Consider the following 23,244-nt stretch of genomic DNA (forward strand, 5'->3'; position numbering starts at 1 on the left):
ACGATACACCAGGAAGCCTGAGCAGGCCACATCTTTCTTCACAATCCAGCGCATGTAATCTCCCTGTTGCACCTAGGATTTTCCAAACTTCTCTCTTATTCTTACATCCTTTGATATGAATTCTGGAGCTTGCCCCAGGATGCACTGGGGCCAGAAGCCCCTCCTCTGAACCCTCTCAACCTGAAAGCCTCCCTTTGCAGAGAGAAGTCTAGACACAGCTCCCACTTTCAGCTGAACTTCTTTTAGATGTATACTGTAGCAATAGGCAGATTCAGAAATATTGTGAACAAGTTCCTAATGTTCCAAATATTCTAGGGACTCAAAAATAGGTGGGCGCAGAGTTGCTAGGAGTCCAGCCCAGTGTGTGCCCTTCCCCAGCAGGACACGACCAGATCTCCAGAGGAAAGGGCAGGGAATTTGTGCTTTTTTGCAAGTGCCCCACTGAATGGCTATTCTCATTGAACAGTCAAGTTTGGGAAACACTTATCTATTCCAATCCTGTTAGTTCATAAATGGAAGTCCGGAGAAAGTGACTTTCCAAGATCATACAGCGTAGCAGTAGTAGAGTTGAGACTTGAACTCAGGTCACCAGATTCTCATTAGGTCTTGTCAATGGTACCATGTTGGTGCTAAGAGAATTATTCCAGTTGAAACTACACTGGGACAAACTGTTTGTAGATAGTTGAGTAAGGGTTCACTCTCTAGCCCTTTAGAGCTTAAAAAAAAAAAAAAAGAAAGATATTAAAGAAGCACTTCAAAGTCTTCTATATCCAAGACAAATTTTCCAGTCTTGTGGGTAAGACTCAAACCAGACTTAACATGGATAGTCTGAGAGGTGGCCTGAACCACTCTTGAATAACTGCCCTCATCTCCTTCAAATACACTTCTCTCTTTCAGTGTGAACCTGGACATTATGCCAGGCCAATTGGTGGCTGTGGTGGGCACTGTAGGCTCTGGGAAGTCTTCCTTGATGTCAGCCATGCTGGGAGAAATGGAAGATGTCCATGGGCACATCACCATCAAGGTGAGAGAGGATGCCAAGAAGAGTTCTGACATTCAAATGTGGACCATACAGCACTGAGGAAGAGAATCTGATAACCACTGTTGTTTTGCAGTAGGAGGGGTCTTACAGACATTTGGTAGACTTGCAAACTAGATTCTTTGCCCCACTCCACACATATACTCAGACCCAAGGGTAAATTCTAAAAATCTGCATTTTTAATGAGGTCCCCAGGTGATTCCCATATGTATACTTAAGTTTGAAAGCTGTTAAATAGAACTCTTCTTCCTTCAAAGTACAGGCAATTCTGCTTTATCTGTGTTTCTAAAAACATCATTAAAAACTTACATAACTTTGTAACCAAGGTACCAACAAAACCAATAACAATAATAGCAATTAAAGCAGCAGCACTGTAACTGACACTCAGCATCACAGCTAATCCTGGATCCCCTGCCTTCTCCTTTGAGAGCTTGGGCTTCGAGGGTACTTCCTTCCAATACCAAAATTTGATATAGGGTGTAGATATCTTCATCAAATTTTTTTAACAGAAGAAAACTTTTCATAATGTCCTCATTAGTACTCTCTGCTTCCCCAGAGTTAAATTTAAGGGAAATTTTATATACTTAGAATCATTTAACCAGCCATCACTTGCATTAAAAAAAAAAAAAAGGCATGTCAATAGATTTCTTTTAGCTTTTTTCCTTAAGATCTTTGTATCTTGCTAAGCGCTTCTTTTTTAATTATGAGAAAACTTGCCCCTGATTGCTTGATACTGACATGCTTAGAAAATGAAGAATTAATGCTTCTTCTGCATTATACTGACCTTATTCCCTAATTTACCAGTCACTTATGAGCTAGTGTACATTAAATAGACACACAGTAAAGCAGAACAGACTCTACAGATTAAAATCTGTTTCCTAACTCCTTTTTAAAAAATTTATTAGAGAGAAAGAGAGTGTGAGTCCAAGTGTGCATGTGAGGGGGGAGGGAGAGTAGTAGAAGGAAAGAGAGAATCTCAAGCAGATTCCCCACTGAGCACAGAACCTAACCCAGGGCTTGATTTCAAGACCTTGAGATCATGACCTGAGCCAAAATCAAGAGTCATATGCTTAGCTAACTGAGCCACCCAGGCACCCCAGTTTCCTAACTCCTTTTAGGAAGCTTTTTCAAAAAAGTTTTTGAGTATAGTTGACACACCATGTTACATTAGTTTCCAGTATATTGGGAAGCTTTTTCTTGCTAACTCAAAAGCGAGCCCATTCTCAAATACAGGCCTTTGTCAGGCTCCATCTCTCATTGGACATGATCTGCCTTATGCATCAGCCAGTCACCCTAATTCAAATATCTTGGTTCTTCCTAAAATACCATCTATATCATCCCCCTTATCAGTGTTAGCCCTCTCACCAGAGTCTTAGAAAACTCACTGAGGTCAAACTAAAGCCCTGTTCTAGAAGTAGCATGTGCATTCATCCTCCAAGTTTTTAGGATCATGGCTAGAAAGTAATAGTAAAAAAGGCGGGGGGGGGGGGGGGCAAATATTTAAGTGGTGGATAGGATATCAAATCTTTCTCCTTGGTTGGTGCAATATATGCAAGACATTTATAGATATCAGATGCTCAGTCAGCCTACATTGATTTTCTTCAAATCTATGTTCTTTTTTTTCCTCCCCATCCTGCCACTCCTTCCTTAAACTCTGTATTTCTGGAGGTACAACTGTCACATGGTCTGATCCTTCCCATCTAGGGCACCATAGCCTACGTCCCACAGCAATCCTGGATTCAGAATGGCACCATAAAGGACAACATCCTTTTTGGATCCGAGTTGGATGAAAAGAGATACCAGCAGGTGCTAGAAGCCTGTGCCCTCCTACCAGACTTGGAAGTGCTGCCGGGAGGAGACCTGGCTGAGATTGGAGAGAAGGTACTTTGGACACCAAGAGACCTTGAAGGGTGAAGAAATAGCAAAGATTTTTTTAAAAATGAGAATGGTGAAGAGGATGGAAGTAGAAGAGCTGGCCGGTTTTGGTAGTCAGGTTGGAACAAATACCAGAAAACCAAGTTTATGCAATATTTGAAACTTAAAATTTTGTAGCTGGAAGCAAATATCAGAACTGTGTCATCTAAAAGAATGCTGATGAGGCTAGGACCTGAGAGGTTAAGTAACCAGTGCCTGGCCCAAGGCTGGCCTCACAGATAGAGGAACAGCAGAGACAGGACCAGAGCTGAGAGGTTCTGACTCTACCTCTCGATATGAGTGAAGCCCAGAGGAAGGTTCCAATGATCTGCTTCACACACTTAGAAATTTAGTGTGATAAGGGAAGGGAGAAGAAATGTGTGGGAAATATCAGAAAGGGAGACAGAACATAAAGACTCCTAACTCTGGGAAACGAACTAGGGGTGGTGGAAGGGGAGGAGGGCGGGGGGTGGGGGTGAATGGGTGACAGGCACTGAGGAGGGCACTTGACGGGATGAGCACTGGGTGTTATTCTGTATGTTGGTAAATTGAACACCAATAAAAAATTAATTTATTAAAAAAAAGAATTAAAATGCAGGTCCATAAACACTTGAAAAAAAAAAGAAATTTAGTGTGAATGATTTTTTCAGCTTATTAAATGCCTTTCTTAAAAATAGATTTTTAATGATTATACTGTATCCATTATATGGTCACAAATAAATACACATTTAGGATGTTTTTAACCTTACTCCTTATTACTAAAAATGAGTAGAGTAGTCTTTGGATGACAAGGATCTTCAGATATTAGAAGACTTTATTAGATATAGACTCCAGACATAGATCCGGAATGATTTTGTTAATCCAACATACATTTACTGAGTACCTACTACGTGCCACACACTATTTTCCATGCTGGAATTACATCCATGAATAAAATAGAGAAAATCTGCCCTAGTATAGCTCTACATTCCCATGGGGCAGGAAACAAAAATCATGAGTAAATCATACAATCAAAAATGGTAATTTGGGCATACATTTAATTATTGGGCCTGAAATAATTTATTTGAACCAAAGTTATTTACTTGTATAAAGAAACTTGTAAGGTTTTAAAGTCCTCGATACCTTTATTGAAGCAAATCTCTTTCTTTCCCCTCCTTTAGTCTCTATGAGGGTGGAACTATGGAGTAGTGCTTAATCGAAATTATTTTCTTCTTCAGGGTATAAATCTTAGTGGGGGTCAGAAGCAGCGGATTAGCCTGGCCAGAGCTACCTATCAGAATTCAGACATCTATGTTCTGGATGACCCCCTGTCAGCTGTGGATGCTCATGTGGGAAGACATATTTTCAATAAGGTCTTGGGTCCCAATGGCCTATTGAAAGGCAAGGTGAGAAGTTACATAAAGAATAAAAAACAACATTGGGGTGGCAGTAGGGAGACACATCTCCTAGGACTGCTGTGTGTCCTGAAACAAATTTTCTTATTTACCTGTCCCCTAGGTTGCTGAGGAGATACAGTGTCAGAATTGGTCTCCCAGGAGAGGACCCAGGAAAGCTCCCATCTTGAGGTCCTGGCTTATGCTGGAACTGGTTAATCTGAGTCTTGGGGCTCTGACATTTGAGCCTCTTAAGATGATTGATTGTATTAAAAGGCACTTTGAGACCTGTAGCATAACAACAAATATATTTGGCCTGTGTCTCCATTTCCTGACACAGGGCTCCTATCTCTTGGAATTTCCTGAGTAATACTAGGAGGTTTTTGTTCTTAAGCCTAAAGAGTGGCTTAGGGTACGACCCCTCCATAGCTTTAGGACAGGACTGTTGAAGAGAAAGCCCAGGTGATAGGTGGGTTAAAACTTTCAGCCCCACCTACAAACCTCTGGGGGAGGGAGAGAGGAGCTAAAGACTGGGTTATAAAAATTTATGACAATGAAGATTCAGGGATGCCTGGGTGGCTCAGAGGTTGAGCAACTGCCTTTGGCTCAGGGCCTGATCCCAGGGTCCTGGATCAAGTCCCACATCCAGCTTCTTGTAGGGAGCCTGCTTCTGCCTGTGTGTGTGTATGTGTGTGTGTGTGTGTGTCTATCATGAATAAATAAATAAAACCTAAAATAAAATGAGATTGAGGGCTTCTGGATTGGTGATCTTGTGAAGGTGCTGAGAGGATAGCACAATTGGGTTATCCAATTGGTGCACCCCACAGGTGCACCCACACCCCCATGCACTGCCCTGTGCATTTCTTCCTTTTGACTCTTCTTGAGTTGTATCCTTTACAATAAACTGACAAACATAAATCAAGTGTGTTCTGGATATCTATCAACTATTCTAGCAAATCACTAATACAAGGAAGGGGCTTTATAGCTAGTTGGTCAGAAATATGGGTGGCCCAAGACTCACAACCAGCATCTGAAGTCAGGCCAGTCTCATGAGACTGAGCTCTTAAACTGTGGGATTTGTGCTAATTCCAGGTAGTTAGAATTGAATTGAATTGTTGAATACCTACCTGATGTCAGAGAATTGGCTGGTGTCAGAAAACCTCCCAGAGGACCCAACAACTTATGTTGCTGTTGGGACATAGATCATCCTCATGTATTAGAGCTATGTTCTAAGATACTTCCCTGGAACCTTTGCAGGACATAGGAATGCTATGCCTGGAAAGGATGACTCAACCTGAGCATAAAAATAAAGCTGACATTTCTTGAGTATTCATTATGTTCTAGGCCTATGCTAAGCACTTTGATTATGTTACCTCATTTGGCTCTCACAATGCTCCTGTGAGACAACAGATAAAGAGGTCAGAGCAAGTCACAAGAGCTGGTGGTAGGTGAAGACTAGGCTTTCCTTACCATGGACAAGCTAGCATATTTGCCCTGATGCAGTGGGCTGAGTAGGGGAGGGGCTAACAGAGCCCCTTGAGGATTTGAATGTGCTCCTCACCAACAGCAAGGGTAGAATGATGGCTGTCAATAATCTCTCCCTCAGCATCAGTCAGTAAAACTCCATCTGTGTTCGGCCTGTTTCTTTCACCTATCCTCTGATTTAACTGCTGCCAATCAGATGTTAAGTGGGCTGCTGTCCCACAGAGGCTCTTTGCCACTCTTGGATCAGTGAGTCAACAGGAACTCACTCTCCCTCCTATTCCTGGCGCTGGCTCCTGTCCTTAAGGCCTTTTGGCTCTATTCATTCATGAACTGTATACCACCCTATGACTGGTCTGTGGCAAAGACTGAGCCTGCACAGATGAAAAGATCTGATCTCAAGTAACATACAATCTAATGAGAAGATATACAGAAAAGCAAACAATAATATCATAATACAAGAATTATTATAATAATGGCAGTCTGTACAGTAGAAGCATCAGAGGGATACCCAAGTCTTATCTAAGGACTCAGGAAAGGCTCCCAGAAAAGTTGAGATTTGGAGGATGAGCATTTCCTGGGTCTTCCAGATAAGAGGGATCTAGTCTCTATAGAGCTATGAAGTAGAGAGAGCAGAGGCAGTGGTTTGGGTTATCTCTCCAGAGGCCCATTTCAACCCCATTGCTTCTGTCTGAACTGCATTACTGATCCATGAGTGTTTGTCTTTCTCCAACTGGAGTCCTTATTTCAGTAGTCGGTGTGGTTTGCAGACAGGAATACAAGAGATGCCAAGTTTCCCATACCACAGAGGGCTTGGACTGAAGACAAGGTTTGATGTCCCTACAATGTCTCTAATGTGCTAAAAGAATCTGAGCAGCTCTTGTTAGTTGAAGTTGGTTAGCTGGCTAGCTAGTTATTAGTTTTGTATGCATCGGTTATGTTGACAGGCTTTGATCTCAGGTGACATTCCTAAGCTCCCAGGAAGCTGGAAGAATGTGTGTGGGCAAACTTCTCTGTCCCTAAAGGAAAATAACTGAATATATCCAGGATGTAGACTCCAGAAGGAGTCTCCTCCTACACACAGGGTCTCGTGTTAGGATGAGGTGCAGGGAAGGAAAGAAGAAGTAAAAGAGGCCAAGTGGTCAAGGCTACATCTTAAAACAGGGCCCTATATGAATTAAGTTGATGGCTTGCTCTTAAAAAGAAAAATGAGGGTATCTCTGGGTGGCTCAGCGGTTTAGCACCTGCCTTTGGCCCAGGGCGCGGTCCTGGAGTCCCGGGATCGAGTCCCACGTCGGGCTCCTGGCATGGAGCCTGCTTCTCCCTCCTCCTGTGTCTCTGCCTCTCTCTCTATCATAAAGAAATAAATAAATCTTTAAAAAAAAAAAAAGAAAAATGAAGGAAGGTAGTAGACATTCTGGGTAGTTAGAAGTTAGCTACCCATTGTCAGTGGAAAGTTCCTTTCGTTTTTAAGAGCAAGCCAAGGATGGTGGCAGACAGAGGGTCTCACAGAGAGAAGCTGGTGGTACAACATACTGTTGTTTTTTTTTCAGACTCGACTCTTGGTTACACATAGCATTCACTTTCTTCCCCAAGTGGATGAGATTGTGGTTCTGGGGAATGGCACCATCTTGGAGAAGGGATCCTACAACACTCTGCTGGCCAAGAAAGGATTGTTTGCTAAGATTCTGAAGACATTCACAAAACAGACGGGTCCTGAAGGAGAGGCCACAGGTATGTGAGGAGGATTGGAACAGGATAAAGCTTGGGTATGGAAAGGGTAGGAGTGATAAACTGCTATTTACTTTCTGAACTATTCAGTATCCAGTGAATTCGACTTGGAAGTGAATTACACAGAGATCCAAAATCTGTTCTTTCAGTATTTTATGTCTCTGTAAAAAAAAAATCACAGACATAGCAACTCTGTGTCTGAGCCAAACTGGGGGTTCATCTTGCTCATAGGGTCTCTGACATGTAGTCAATGGACACTAGAAGGGTATGACTGAAGATTCAGGGTGATTAGCCTTGTGGAAGAAATGCTAGTGGCATCAGGGACCCCCTTTTACAGATGCTGTGCTTCTATGGATTCAAATCACACATCCCAACCCACCTACCCTGAATCCACTAAAACTACTTCCTGGACAGCTTCTGGGCTGATACTAATAGCATACTACAAAATTCTAGATAAGCCCTAAGAAGGCATCTTGACTAATACACCAATAACACTGGGTTTTTTTTTATTTTATTTTTATTTATTTATGATAGTCACAGAGAGAGAGAGAGAGAGAGAGAGAGAGAGAGAGAGAGAGGCAGAGACACAGGCAGAGGGAGAAGCAGGCCCCATGCACCGGGAGCCCGATGTGGGATTCGATCCTGGGTCTCCAGGATCGCGCCCTGGGCCAAAGGCAGGCGCTAAACCGCTGCGCCACCCAGGGATCCCCACCGGGGGTTTTAAATGGGGAAAAATCAGGGCAGTTTGCATGGTCTCACAGTGTAGTACAGGAATAGCCCCTAATACCACCACCGCTGGGGTCACCAGTTAGTTCTTTTTTTTTTTTTTTTTTTTTTTTTTTTTTTTTTTAAGCACCTTATTGTAGCACTGTGCTTTTTTTTTTTTTTTTAATTTATTTATTTATGATAGTCACAGAGAGAGGGAGAGAAAGAGAGACAGGCAGAGAGAGAAGCAGGCTCCATGCACCGGGAGCCCGATGTGGGATTTGATCCCGGGTTTCCAGGATCGCGCCCTGGGCCAAAGGCAGGCGCCAAACCGCTGCGCCACCCAGGGATCCCTCACCAGTTAGTTCTAGTCAGCAGTGAAACCCTGATCCCTGAGGACTTTCCTTTTATTTTTTTTTTTTTAAGATTTTATTTATTTATTTGACAGAGAGCGAACAAGCAGGGGGAGTGGCAGGCAGAGGGAGAGGGAGAAACAGGCTCCCCGCTGAGCAGGGAGCCCAATGTGGGGCTCAAACCCAGGAATTTCAGATCATGACCTGAGCCAAAGGCAGACACTTAACCAACTGAGCCACTCAGGCACCCCCCTGAGAACCTTCTCAAAAATCTGCCATCAGTAGTCCTGTACATAGTTCTTGGTATCTGCTTCAGATAGCAGTCACCAGCAGGAAGTCAAGCCTGAGAAAGCATTCCAGAACTCAGTTGGGAGAGGGAGTAGCTATAAAGCCTGCAAGTGGGAATTCATGCAGGCGTTGAGGTCAGGAAATGTGATGGTTCAAAACCACCCTGGGGAGCACAAAGGATGGAAAGAAAAGCCTAAACCAGAAACTCTGTAAGTGTCGGGGGGATAGGGCAGGAACAAAGAACAGGATGATGTGGGTGACAGGGATTGGCAGCTATCTCAGGAGGCTGGGGCAGGGGTACTGGGAACCAGCAGAAAGGAAAAGGTCAGAACTTCATGTCAGGCTTTATGTACTCTAGGGACAGGCCTGGAGAAGACTAAAGTACCTGCCTGGGGAGCAAAGGTCCCAAGTCAAAGGGCAATGTCTGATGCTGGATTCCCCTGAGTTACTGCTCAGTTAACCACATCACCATGACCTGCTCTGACAGTTTCCTTATGCTAAGGTTAAAATTTTTTTTTTGCCATGATCTGAGTTTCTGCATTCTGTTATAAACCCCCATGGGTAGACGGCCCCTTTAAAGAATCTTGTCCTTTATGTACGAAGATCAGTTTGCAAAACCACTCATCAAGCCTTGTTCTGATAAACACTATTTCTGAGCAATGCCTGGCATGCTGTTGTTGTTGGTTCTGGGATTCAAGGTATGGACCATGACATGAAGGGAAGGGAATGGCAACAGGGCAAGGTGACCTGTATCAATAACTGGTTTGGTGTATTAGTTTCTTAACTGGCTGCCATAACAAAACACTACAAACTGAGTGGCTTAAACAAGACAATTATTTTCTCATGGTTCTGGAGACTGCAAGTCCAAAGTCAAGGTTCTGAAGGTGATGGAGAAGGGCATGCTCCAGGCTTCTCTCCTACCTTCTGGACGTTTATTGGCAATCTTTGACATTTTTGGCTTACAGACATCACACCGCTCTCTGTCTTCATCTTCATGTGGTATCCTCCCTTGTGTGAGTCTATGTCCAAATTTGTCCTCTGTAGAAGGACATCAGACATTATGGATTAGGGGTCCATCCCACTCTAGTCTGACCTCTTCTTAACTAATTACATCTACAATGAGCCTATTTCCAAATAAAGTCACATTCTGAGGTAGCGCAGGTTAGGATTTCAATGTATGAATTTGGTGGGGGACACAATTCAATCTATCACATTCCTCTGACATACCCAAATTCATATCTTTCTCATGTGCAAAATATATTCACCACATCCCAACATCCCCAATGTCTTATATCATCCCAGTATCATCTTGAAATCTAAAATCTCATCTAAATGTCAATTCAAAGTCCCAAATTTCATCATCTAACTTACTCAAATCAGTTGTGGTTGAGACTTGGAGTCTTGGGGTAGAATTCCTCTCCATCTGTCAAACTGTAAAGTCAGACCGGTTATCTGCTTCAATAGTAAGAAAGATATTAGGGTAGACATTCCCATTCCAAAAGGGAAAAATCAGAAGGGAAAAAAGGGGGTTATGAATCCAAAGCAAATGCAAAATCTAGCAGGGCAAATTCCACCAGATTTTAAGGTTTGATAATGATCTTGTTTGGCCTGATGCTGTCTGTTGTTTAGGTTCAAACTGGGCTGGTGGTTTCAACCCCTCTGGAACTGAGGAGTAGCCAACCCCAGGGTCATTTTTCCCTTGTGTTGAAGGATAACACATGTTCACAGCTGGAGGGCTCTATTAGTACATTTTCTGTCTGTAGAATCCTAGAAGTGTGGGGCACCTAGGTGGCTCAGTAGTTGAACATCTGCCTTTGCTTCTGGTCGTGATCCCGGGGTCCTGAGATCGAGTCCTGCATCAGGCTCCCTGCAGGGAGCCTGCTTCTCCCTCTGCCTATGTCTGCCTCTCTCTCTCTCTGTGTCTCCCATGAATGGATAAATAAAATCTTAAAAAAAAATAAAAAGAATCCTAGAAGTCTGACAGTGGTCCTTCATTTCATCCTGTCTCCCCTCTGGTCCAAGCTTATGGCATTTCTGCTAAGATGGCTGATGGGAGTAAGTCACAATGCCCAATCTCTTTAGTAAAGAGATTGTACTTTTAGTTATTGTACTTTTCTAGAATTTCTATTTTTCTATTTTTCTTTTTATATTTGATCTCCTTATTGATGTTCTCTACTTAATGAGAACTCATTCTCATACTTTAGATCTTTAGACATGGTTACCTTTTGTTCTTTGAACATACTTACAATAGTAATTTAAAGTCTTTCTCTAGAAGTTCCTGGGTGGCTCAGTGGTTGAGCATCTGCCTTCAGCTCCGGGTGTGATCCTGAGGTCCTGGGATTAACCTGCATCGGGCTGAATAAAATCTTTAAAAAGTCTTTCTCTAGAAGTCCAATGTCTGTGCTTCCCTGAGTACAGTTTCTGTTGACTGTATATACATTTTTTTCCCTGTATATGGCCTTATGTTTTCTTGCTTTGTATGTCTCATAATTTTTTGTTAGAAACTGGCCACTTTATCTTTTTTTTTTTAAGATTTTTATTTCTTTATTTATGAGAGAGACAGAGAGGCAGAGACATAAGCAGAGGGAGAAGCAGGCTCCCTGCTGGGAGCCCAATGCGGCACTCGATCCCAGGACCTGGGGATCATGACCAGATCCAAAGGCAGACACTCAACCACTGAGCCACTCAGGTATCCTAAAAACTGTCACTTTAAATAATATAACTCTGGAAATAAGATTTCTCTCGTCTCCTTCCATTTCTAGGGTTTGTTGCTCTAGTACCTCCTGTTGAGTTTCCTGAACTAATTCTTATTAAATCTGTAGTCTTTGTCAGATGTGGCCATGGAAATCTCTGCTTGGTTGGTCAACTAATGATTGGGCAGAGATTTCCTTAAGGGCCTGGAACCAATAAGTCACTCAGTTTTTTCTGAGAGGCCTTGTGTGTGCAGGTGCATAATGAGAGGGAAGGCATGTCCTTAACACTCCAGCAGGCAGTTCACAAGTCTGTTTCACCTTTTGTTTCCTGCTTGCCAGATCCTTGACGGTTAGTCAGGCATAAGAGAATAGGGCCTTCTCAAGTCTTGAGCATGTGCACAGCCCTACCTGTGTGTATGGCATTCTAGATTGTCAGGAATACCTCAAAAATATCAAAGCTCTCCCTAAGGATATCTTCTTCCCCAGCTTTTCCTTAAAGTTTTTGTTTAGCTTCTTTTTTGCTCCAACTGTTAACATCACCTCAGGCAGCTGTGAAGTTAAACAATGGCTGCTGATTATTTAAGCTAGCTCCAAGTCCGATCCAGTAAAGATAAGCCCTGTGAATGGGGTTTTCTAGAGAACTGCCAGACAGGTCAAATAATGACAATTCTCTAGGGATTGAAACTGGTAACCAAAGGGTTAACAGGACTAGTAATCACAACTGCAACTTTTTACCCAGGCCTTTTTCATTTGCCTTTAAATTTCCCTGACTCTCCTTTGGGGAGTCCTATTTGAGGCTTGTTCTCTTTTCTCCTCATTTGGCTTTCTCTTGAATAAACCCTTTCCTTGCTGAGTAATCAATATCTCAGTGATTGTCTTTGCTGTGCCATTGTCAGACTTCAGTATGGTGCCAGGATGAGGCTTTGGGAGTGTTTTGAACACCTTCTGTTCCTTCCAGCAGTTAGGCTGCTGATTATTTTATTTTATTTTATTTTATTTTATTTTTTTATTTTATTTGTAGTTACTATGTTTGTGAGGTTGTTAGTATTCTAGGCTACAGCAGACCTGAGGGGAGGGGGGATGGGAATGGGGTAAAGTATCACAAAACTTATCGTTCTTACTGAGACTTCACCATTTTTCTTAAATAAATGTTCCTTGGGTTGTTGCCAGACTTTGGTTAATTTCAGAGTATAAAGTTGATTTTAACAATATTTTGCCATTGCTTTTATGGAGTTATCAATTTCCAGAGGTTCTTACCATTGCTACTGATGCCCAGGCTGTTTTACGCTTTATTTTTAATTTTTAAAATTTCCTTCTTATTTGCAGGGTATTTTTTTTTTTTTTAATGTTTTAAACTCAGTGTTGCCTCGGTGGCTCTGTCAGCTAAGCATCTAACTCTTGACTTTGACTGTGGTTATGATCTCCGGGTTGTGGGATCAAGTCTCGTGATCGGCTCCATGCTGGGCATGGGGCCTGCTTGAGATTCTCTCTCTCTCTCTCTCTCTTTCTCTCTCTGCCGCCCCCTCTCGAAAAGGAAAAGAAAAAAATAAAAAATGTTTTAAATTCATAAAACTTTGTCAAGTTATTTGAAATTCAAGAAGAGCATGTTTAATTTACACTTACCTTTTTAGTCAATTCTGGGAATTAGGACTCTCCTGCTTATCTAGTATAACCCTTAAAAAGTTTTTTCTTGCTGCAAAGAAACTGAGAAGCTTCTGGGAATATTTCCCTCCTCTTGACCATTTTCTCTCCTACTAGAAACTCCTCTCTCCCTTATCCTGATATTTTTCAATGAGAAGATGTACTAATAAGTGATATTTCTGGAGCACAGCATACCAGACTGTGTGTACATCTGGGCTCTCTTGCTGCGGGGCCAGCAAGATCAGAAAAGAATTCTCCTTGTTCATAGAACTTTGCATCTCTGTGTCACGGTCTCCCTAACCTTTGATGTGTCTCCTAGTCAATGAGGACAGTGAAGAAGATGATGACTGTGGGCTGATGCCCAGTGTGGAGGAAATCCCTGAGGAAGTGGCCTCCTTGACCATGAAAAGAGAGAACAGCCTTCATCGAACACTTAGTCGCAGGTTGGTCATCTCCTCAGCTGGCAGCCCTTGTCACTTCCATGTTTCCACTTGATGGTTCTTTTTCTCTGTGGACTTTTCCTGAGGGGGTGGGTACCAGGGACACTCCCAGCTCTTCATTTGTTTCTTTGAATGGAGAAGAAGGGTGGGGTGGGGTGTTTCCCTATAGCCATCTGTTCTGGAATGCTTTTCTATGTAAGAAGAGGCTGACATGTAGGGATGCACCTGCATGCTCACGAATGCTTCCCCTCTCTCCATTGCTCAGTTCCAGGTCCAGGAGCAGACATCAGAAATCCCTAAGAAACTCTTTGAAAACCCGGAATGTGAACACTCTGAAGGAGGAGGAGGAACCAGTGAAAGGACAAAAACTAATTAAGAAGGAATTCATACAAACTGGAAAGGTGAACAGCACAATAAAAAAAAAAAGTACTGTTTGATAGGACACAAGGCTTGGGATCTGAACATTTTAAAGTTTGATAACTTGAATATGCATCTACAGGAGAGATATGTGTTGTGTGCTTTGCAAATCTCAAAATTTGTCATTGAAATGTCAGCAGAGGCTTTGGACTTTCTATCAAATCCTATTTCCAAGAGTGACAGGTGTCCTGTGAATATCCACATAGCACATTTCATGAGCAGTTCCATTCTAATGTGTGGAGAGAACAACAGAACTGCTGTGAGATGCAATTCTTGGAGCCAGAGAATGCTAATAAATCAATCTGGGAGCACATGGTTCAAATTAATAAAACTTAAGACTTTGGTTTTAACTTAAATCCACATTAATAAAAACAAATGCCAAGGTCTGCAGTATAAACTCCGTTCCACTCTGTTGTGTGTTTGATGTGCCCCACTGTTTTTTATCTTTCTCCCTCAATTACATCTAGAAGTTCCTTAATAATGTGATGTTATTTACCTGTGCTGTATTTCAGCCTCAGTTATTACACTGGCCCGAAGCAGAAATAGACCACAGATTACCAAATTTTGCTACCTGCTATCCACTTTTCCAGGGTCTCCACTCCCCCTTGTGATTGGTATTCTAGATAATTCCTCCCCCAAAGCTATTAGGATTTCTAATACTGAGGTTGGGGCTTTCCAGGTGAAGTTCTCCATCTACCTGAAGTACCTACGAGCAATAGGATGGTATTTGATATTCCTCATCATTTTTGCCTATGTGATCAATTCTGTGGCTTATATTGGATCCAACCTCTGGCTCAGTGCTTGGACCAATGACTCTAAAGCCTTTAATGGCACTAACTATCCAGCCTCTCAGAGGGACATGAGAATTGGCGTCTATGGAGTTCTGGGATTAGCTCAAGGTATGTCAGATGGCTATGACAGCCACCTCTTACAGAACCTGTCTAGTCTATGTACTTTGCCTAGACTCAGGGGAAAAAATTGCCACTGTGTCCTTGGCACAGGTCCTGTGCATTGTGCTGACTAAATTGGTTCCATTTCTAGGTGTGTTTGTGCTCATGGCAAATCTCTTGAGTGCCCATGGTTCCACCCATGCATCAAACATCCTTCACAGGCAACTGCTAAACAACATCCTTCAAGCACCCATGAGTTTTTTTGACACAACACCCACAGGTCGGATTGTGAACAGGTTTGCTGGTGTAAGTATCTAAACAACTATATGATGTATTTTTATGCTGAGGATCTTTTCATTCTGACAGGGACAGAATTCTCCTGTCCCTCCAGGCAACACTGTGCAGTTACAGTTCTTTTGTCCACTTGGTATTTATGGATTACCTTGTGTGAGGTTCCAAGGATCCTGGGGATACAGGGATGGAAAGCTCTGGCCCTTTAAGAAGCTCACCATCTAATGAGGGAGACTACTAAGGAATAAAGGAGTATGAAAGAATACAACAAGACCAATAACAATGATGTGTATAGAGTGGTGTTCTGGGAGTACAAAACATGACTGAAAAAAGAGGTACTAGCTCCGCCCAGGTGACAAGGTAGGAATGTCAGAAAACATGAGACTTAAGTCATAAAGGAATTTAGCCAGGTTGATGGTGGAGTAGGGGTTTGGTGGGAGAAACAAAGTGAGAAAGGTTGTTCTGTAGAGGGAAAAACACCAGTAAAAGCACAATCACTAGCTATGATGGTGAATAAAAGGGAAAACAGGATAACCCTTCGCTTAGTCTCTGCTCCCCTTCTGCTTCTCTCTTTGATACTTTAAGTAAATTAGGCCTGGACTATGGAAGAGAGCCACCTATAATTTTAGTTAGGTTCTAAAGCATTGTTTCCATGTACTACAGATCCTGGAGCCCTTAGTATTCATTTATTCAACAGCATTTATTGAGTATCTGACGGGAGCCAAGGACCGTAGTCGGCGCTGGGATGCTTAATAAATGTTAAGATCATAGATGGCTCTCTTCCAAGGGCCAGACTGAACTCATTGATTCTTAATGCATACGAGATAGAAATTTTAGGAACAGAGGCAGAAACCAAGTTATTCTGAATAACAGCTGTCATCAGCACAGTTTCAGTCCTCTGTTTGTAGAAGAGAGAGTATATTTTTTAAAGTGAGCAGCTACAGACTCTTATGTGTTTGGTCTTGAAGCAGACAGAAGAAAGGCCAGCCCACAGCCAGGATCTGGGAACATGGTGGCTGCTTCAAAAGTGGGCAAGTTCACTGGTCTCCATTTATCACTTTCCTCTAGGACAAAAATGGTGAGCATGATGTCATAGGAGACAACTTCAATGGGTTTTCTGCTCTTCAATAGAACCTTAAAAAGCATACAGTTTTAGTTGGGGAGATTCTCACAGGAATTTTGCAAAAATTACGCACTCTTTTCTGATGTTGTAATATATATAATTTTTTGAAAAAGAACACAGTTCTGACTGTGAGTTAGGCAACTGTCATATTTTGCTAACCGCTTCTGCATGAAAAAGGAAACAGTCATTGATTATATGGTGAGTTTTGTGGGGGAAGGTGGCTCACACCTATATAGGAGAGTTTGATTTAGAATCCTCTAGGATTGATGGCTGAACCCTTAAGAGGTGAAGGGAGGGGGTGGAAGAAAGAAAGATGAAGAATCTGTGCCAGGTAAGGGCCAAAAGTAAAGTATAAAGAACTGATAGCTGGTGAGGATTTCTTTTTTCTACCAATCCTGGACATAGAGTTATTTGCATTCTGCTATGACTTTGGGAAGGTAAATTAGACTCAGGTCAGGAGTCATTCCGGACTCTCTTGGGAACCTGTTATCCCTTACCCAGTTTGGGACACTCCAGAGATATTTTGAACTCACCTTGATACTCACATATTATTAACTCTAGAATCAACATAATCTAAGAAATAATCAGGTAAGGGAAACCCAAAGTTTAAGTCAGGCTTCCTAAGTATACTAAACTATTATCCATTCACTCATCCATTTATTCATTTGCTTGTTTATTCATTTATTCAGCATGACATGAAGCTTATATGGCAGTAAGACCCATTTTTCACATCCGGTTTATGTGGTTAGAACACTAGCTAGGCAAGAGTCACATTCAAACTCTACTTCCCACTTTACTTGAAGCTCTATGCTCAGCAGAGAAAACAACTTCCCAAGTAGAGGATGGTTCCTCAGTCAAGGGTGGGTGTCAGGGCTTCAAACAAATTGAATCCTAGTTGTGTGCCAGGTTCTATTTAGGTATTCAGTGGAATTAGGACCTGTGCACAGTTAGATTAATTGAATTGACTTGGTTATATGAAGATTTACCTGTAAGGCTCTATTAGCTTACAATGTTATGAGTGGTTTATTATTTTTAAAGATTTTATTTATTTATTCATGAAAGACAGAGAGAGAGAGAGAGAGAGAGAGAGAGAGAGGCAGAGACACAGGCAGAGAGAGAAGCAGGCTCCATGCAGGGAGCCCCATGTAGGACTCCATCCCAGGACTCTGGGATCACACCCTGGGCTGAAGGCGGGGCTAACCGCTGAGCCACCGGGGCTGCCCTATGAGTGGTCTAATAACTTTGACACATGAGAATCTCACTGAGAGAGTGAAAACCTTTACCAAGTCTATTGAAAAAGGTGAAGGTGGAAGGTGACTTCCATTTCTGTTTAGATGAAGAAATTACAGAAATGAGATTGGTTATTGGGAGGAGCAGAAGAGTGTATTGCCAATGAATACCATGAAATGATTAAATGAAGGAGTCACTGGGAGCCCAGAATCAAACAAATTCCCTGCTGGAATCAGGAAGATGGAAAATGGCATAGGAATCCATTAGTATACCAGTCTTTTAATTATGTGTTCCTAGGATATTTCCACAGTGGATGACACCCTCCCCCAATCCTTGCGCAGCTGGATATTGTGTTTCCTGGGAATAATCAGCACTCTTGTCATGATCTGCACGGCCACTCCAGTGTTCATCATCGTCATCATTCCTCTTAGCATTATTTATGTGTCTATTCAGGTAGGTTTGGAAATAGCTTGGTCTCCTTTCCTCCCTACTTACAAAAGCCCTGTCTCCTTCCTGAGAACCTTCTCTTTTGTTTATTACTAGTCACTCAGTCCTCTCCAGAATCTTTGTCATTTAGTCTTATATTGATATACCTAGGAGCCCATAGACCGCTATCTGAAGCTCAAGTGTCAGCACCAATTGATATATGGTTCATAGCAAATCTCACCTTAGCTGCTGCCCCCCTGAAGCTTACATGGGGCAGATTTATGTTTGGATCCAAGACTACCTGAGGTTGGCTCTGGACAACTTCTGTAAGATTCCCCATAATGGTTAGGTCATTGGTTGCTTCTAGAAAGGTTGTGCTATGCTGCTTCCTTGATTGGCTTAGGCTTATCTGCTGGGAGATGTCTCTTGGCAGGAGCTAGATCTCTTTTCACTTCAGGGCAGTTCTAGTTTTACTGGAGTGTCTATGGATGACTTAGGCTCAATGCCAATATACCCTTAAGGGAACAGGGACCTTGAAAGCCAAGACTCACAGAAAAACTAGAGCCAGTGGAAGGGACTCCATGCTCATATTAAAAACTGTTGAGAGGAGCTACGGAGATAATTCTTAAGGCATGAACTGTTCACCTTGGAAAAACAATTCTGAAAAACTTGTGATCAGGGGCAACCTTGTGGCCTATGGTAAGGTGACACCCCCTGGTATTTGTGTTAAGTTCCTCAGGTATATTGTTATCTCAATAATAACCTCTCAGCTGTTAATAACAAACCAACAAATAAGAAGCAGGATATTTAAGGAGACTTCCAGGTATAACATTTTGAATTCTGACTCTCAAGTACCCCGCTCTTTCCTGGTTTCAACAAATCCTCACAGAAACTAGTAGCACCATAGAAGCTCATTCCACTGAACCTCATTCTTCAACCCTTGTCTCAAAGTCCATCTGCACACTCTATTACATTTAGTTCTAGTTCTTAGACCCTCAACATTCCACACATTTCCAGAACTATCTTTATCTTCACACACCATTGAAGCACGGTTTGGTCACTTACTTGACTCTGTTCAATTTTTATTTAAACCTCAGGATACGTTTCTCTGGCCACTTCCTACCCATCTTTACTTTCCATGCCCTTTGGGTCCCAGCTGCAATTTACAAAATCCATTTGGAGACCATTTTTCTAGCTGCTACAAAAACTGTCGGTTGAACAATATATGCAGATTCTTGGGAGAATACGGATTAGGGTGACAAAATTTCTCATGTGGTTATAATCTCCTCACTTTCATTGTCTTCTGTTCCCCACCACCCTCTTCCTTTGGGCCTTTCTCATCATTGCTCTAGCCAGAGGTGAGGCTGGAGGCTTCTGTCCCGTTCAGATGTGGACTGTGGCCATCAAGGTGAAGGATGCTGGGTCAGGAGGAGATATCACATATATGACATAATTGTATGACTAACTCTTTACTTTTGGGGTCCAGATATTTTATGTGGCTACTTCCCGCCAGCTGAAACGTCTAGACTCTGTCACCAGATCCCCAATTTACTCTCACTTCAGTGAGACAGTGTCAGGTTTGTCCGTCATCCGTGCCTTTGAGCATCAGCAGAGATTTCTGAAACACAATGAAGTGGGGATTGACACCAACCAGAAATGTGTCTTTTCCTGGATTGTCTCCAACAGGTGAGGTTGCTTCTGGGTATTTACCCAAAAATGTGCCTTGGGGTTCTACATGGTTGACATTAGCTGTAGGAGGGCAGGTGTACCAGTGATATGAATTTCACTGTGGCCAAACATGCCTGTCATGTAAATAGAAGAAAGTATGGACTTTGGAGTCAGAGACTGGGTCCTGTGCCTACTCTGCTATATACCAAGCTATGCAAAATGCCTTGACCTTCTAAGGAAAAATCTCAGTTTTTGTTTGTTTTTACAATGACTAGAACATAGTCTGTATCATAGAGTTATGGTGGAAGTCAAATGACATCTATAAGCATTTGGTATCCCAAGTACTGAACAAATGCTGGGTGAACTGAACATTCGTAGTTGACTTTCCCTGAATGGATGTGATATTCTCCATAGGCAGGATGCTCTTTGTAAGGTGGCAAAAGAAACCAAGGTTGAGGGAGGAAACGATGGAATTTTTAGGTAAAACCAGTGATGACAGAAATGGAAAGCTCATATCCTATGAGCTGAATCCCTGAGTAGGGTGAGCATTCTTCATTTCTGTAGCATTATTAGACCTTGGCAAGAAGTGGTATGTCCTTGAAGGAGGAAGGTCTTTCTCAGGAAGTGAAAATTCTTGAGTGGCTTCCACATTGTCTTGAAGTGTCAAGGGCAGACTAATGATGCTCAGTATTATCTGGAAATGTGGAGAGTTCTGGGCTCTGATTGTAAAGATACTTTATTAGATACAATCCAAGAAAGAAAAAATAAAATAATGAAATCAGAGTACATTGAACCTTCATGTAGTGCTTACTTTCTAAACTTACAAATGGATTCTCATCATTGTTTGCCCTACCTAACCAAAAGAAATCACTTAGAACATTTGTTAAAAATACAGATTCCTGGGATGCCTGGCTGGCTCAGTTGGTAGAGCATGCCACTTGATCTTGGGGTTGTGTGTTTGAGCCCCATGTTAGGGGCAGAGTTTATTTTTTTTTTAATGTGAATTCCTAAACTCCACCCTAGCCTCCTTGAATCAATCTCCTGGGGAAGAGTCCAGGAATTTTCTTGCATGAATTTATGTATTTTTAACAATTACCTCAGACAATTCTTATTATTTGACAAGTATGGGAGACAATGAATCATAGGATTCCCTTAGTTTAGCAAATTTCTCTAGTACCTTTAAAATGTGGTTTATTTTCTAAAATCTAATTTAAAAGACTTTAGGAACATACAGCATTGTCAAATTGAGGCATCTTGCTGCCTACTAACTCAATCCCTCTGAGAATGTTCCATGAACACCTCAGTTGCTGGTTAAGGTAAGGAGGTAAACATCAGTAACACCTTTTTCTCTGGTTCTGTTGCCTTACAGATGGCTTGCAGTTCGTCTGGAGCTGATTGGGAACTTGATTGTCTTCTTTTCATCCCTGATGATGGTTATTTATAAAGCTACCCTAAGTGGAGACACTGTGGGCTTTGTTCTGTCCAATGCACTTAATGTGAGTCTGAATGTTGGGAATTAAATTAACCTACTTAAGTTGAGTCTAGAGTATACCATGGAGTTTGTGTTCTTCATTTCTTTTTAGATGGAGGGACTAGGGAAGACCGAAGTTCAAACTCTGGCTCTGTCTCTTACTAATTGTGTAAACTAGGGCATATTCCTTAACCTTTCTAAGTAGGTACCAGTGTCATCTGGAAAATGGGCAAAAATTGTGTTGCCCTTGGGAGTTAAGAAAGCAATTTGGGGTGCCTGTATGGCATGGTTAGTCCAGCATCCAACTCTTGGTTTCGGCTCAGGTTGTGATCTCAGGGTGGTAGATGGAGCTCCATGTCAGGCTCTGTGCTGCTCAGCATGGAGTCTGCTTGGGATTCTCTCTCCTTCTCCCTCTGCCCCTCCCTATATGCTTGCACATGCTCTCTCCCCTCCCTTTCAAATGAATAAATCTTTAAAAAAAAGAAAGCAATTCATGTAATTTAATCTGATAGTCTCTTTGCCTCTTTGCTTGATTCTAGTCAAAACAGAATAAATGAGTTTCTTTTCATTTTTTTAAAGTAGGCTCCATGACCAATGTGGGGCTTGAATGCACAACCCTGAGATCAAGAGTCAAATGCTTCACCAACTAAGCCAGCCAGGCATTTCAGTTTCTTTTCCATAATATAGTAGTAACAGAAGGTCTTTTGAATATCTTCTCCTATTCTTGTTTTTCTTAAATCATGGAATAGAATTAATTCTAATAAAGAACCTAGAGCCCAATAAAACTATATAATGCATCCCCAGGATGACTAGGGTATTACATGTTATACATTATTTCCTAGTGCCCAAGACTGTGGCTGGCACAATAAATATTCACTAAATGATACTCATTTGATGAGTCATTTGGCTATCTTTAATGGTATCTTTTGAAACCATATATTGGTTTATGTAGCTAACCAGTCAGTACTGTATGGTGCTATGTTCATTACGAATTAATAAGACTTAAGGCGATCATGGAAGGACACCCAAAAGGACTCTGTTGTTCACCAGAGGTACTCAGTTCCTTGTGCCACTGCTCTTTCATGCCCCCCACCCCTATTTTTAGGCTTATTAACCTCAACCAGATCAGGCAAAGACAACTATTAGACTGAAAGAAACCAAGAACATTAAAATACCATGTGGTTCAACCTACACAAAGTGGCAACTCTTCTCTCCAACATCCTGTGCTCTCCCTCTTATTAACCACTATTTGCTCAACAAAAAACTCCCTGGTCTAAGTCCATGTGTGAAACAAGCTTGCATCGAAGTAATCCAGAGATTCCCTAGACTCTAGACTGCCCTAGACCATGACAATCTCTTACTGATGGTTGGATGTATTTTAGGCAGGAGTTTATTGGAGTTAAGGAGGATCGATGTGAATGCTCCACTCTGACGGTTGGGTTCTTGTTAATTGAGAGCAGAGAGAGGAGGCAGCTTTTTGGAAGGCGTTTTCCCACCCTGTGCCTTTCCTTATGCTTTCCTCATTTATAGAATGCCACCCACCACTCCTTCCACAAAGAGCATTAGGCAGGAGATTGGAATCCTGTTCCCACTCTACCAACTGCCAGCCTCTCCAACCCCAGCTTAGATGGAGTTGGAAACCACTCCAAGCTCATATTGTCTTTCATGAGAGCATCACACAGTTGAGCCCTTAATGGTCTTCCAGCCACTGGACACACTGGTCTCATCACTTCCCCCAAGGAGGTGAGGATTGTCACTAATACTTTTCCTTGCTCTCTTGAAGAGCTTGGCATAGTGCTAGGTACAGAGTAGATGCTGGACTGACCTTACAGTTTGACTAATTGAGTTGGTTTCTGAGCCAGAGATGATCCTTAGTCTTCTGGTTTTTCTGTAGATCACACAGACCCTGAACTGGCTAGTGAGGATGACGTCAGAAATAGAGACCAACATTGTGGCTGTTGAAAGAATAAATGAATACATAAAAGTGGAAAATGAGGTAAGGAGGAACTAGAAGAACCTAGAGACAAGGGGGAAAAAGTTTCTTTCAAAAGAGCCTCTTTACCCTGTCT

General features: G+C 42.1%; 1 protein-coding gene and 1 long non-coding RNA gene across 2 annotated transcripts in view; one reads left to right on the forward strand and one right to left on the reverse strand.

Annotated features, from left to right (window-relative positions):
- ABCC2 (ATP binding cassette subfamily C member 2) overlaps positions 1-23,244 on the forward strand; it is a gene marked incomplete at its 3' end in the record, with an annotated part of 69,317 nt that overhangs the window by 40,939 nt on the left and 5,134 nt on the right. Inside the window, 12 exon segments of the mRNA NM_001003081.1 lie at positions 898-1,024; positions 2,744-2,920; positions 4,171-4,338; positions 7,362-7,542; positions 13,539-13,662; positions 13,925-14,060; positions 14,756-14,975; positions 15,118-15,272; positions 17,908-18,063; positions 19,523-19,722; positions 21,074-21,200; positions 23,070-23,171. Of these exon segments, the coding sequence (NP_001003081.1) occupies positions 898-1,024; positions 2,744-2,920; positions 4,171-4,338; positions 7,362-7,542; positions 13,539-13,662; positions 13,925-14,060; positions 14,756-14,975; positions 15,118-15,272; positions 17,908-18,063; positions 19,523-19,722; positions 21,074-21,200; positions 23,070-23,171 (1,873 nt within the window).
- Positions 9,775-23,129, reverse strand: LOC119866574. The gene is made up of 3 exons (XR_005380496.1): positions 23,001-23,129; positions 10,257-10,316; positions 9,775-9,923 (listed from the first exon to the last, which is right to left on the reverse strand). It is a non-coding gene; the product is annotated as an uncharacterized LOC119866574 (long non-coding RNA).

This window comes from Canis lupus, chromosome 28 (genome assembly GCF_011100685.1).
Source record: "Canis lupus familiaris isolate Mischka breed German Shepherd chromosome 28, alternate assembly UU_Cfam_GSD_1.0, whole genome shotgun sequence".
Taxonomy (NCBI): Eukaryota; Metazoa; Chordata; class Mammalia; order Carnivora; family Canidae; genus Canis; species Canis lupus.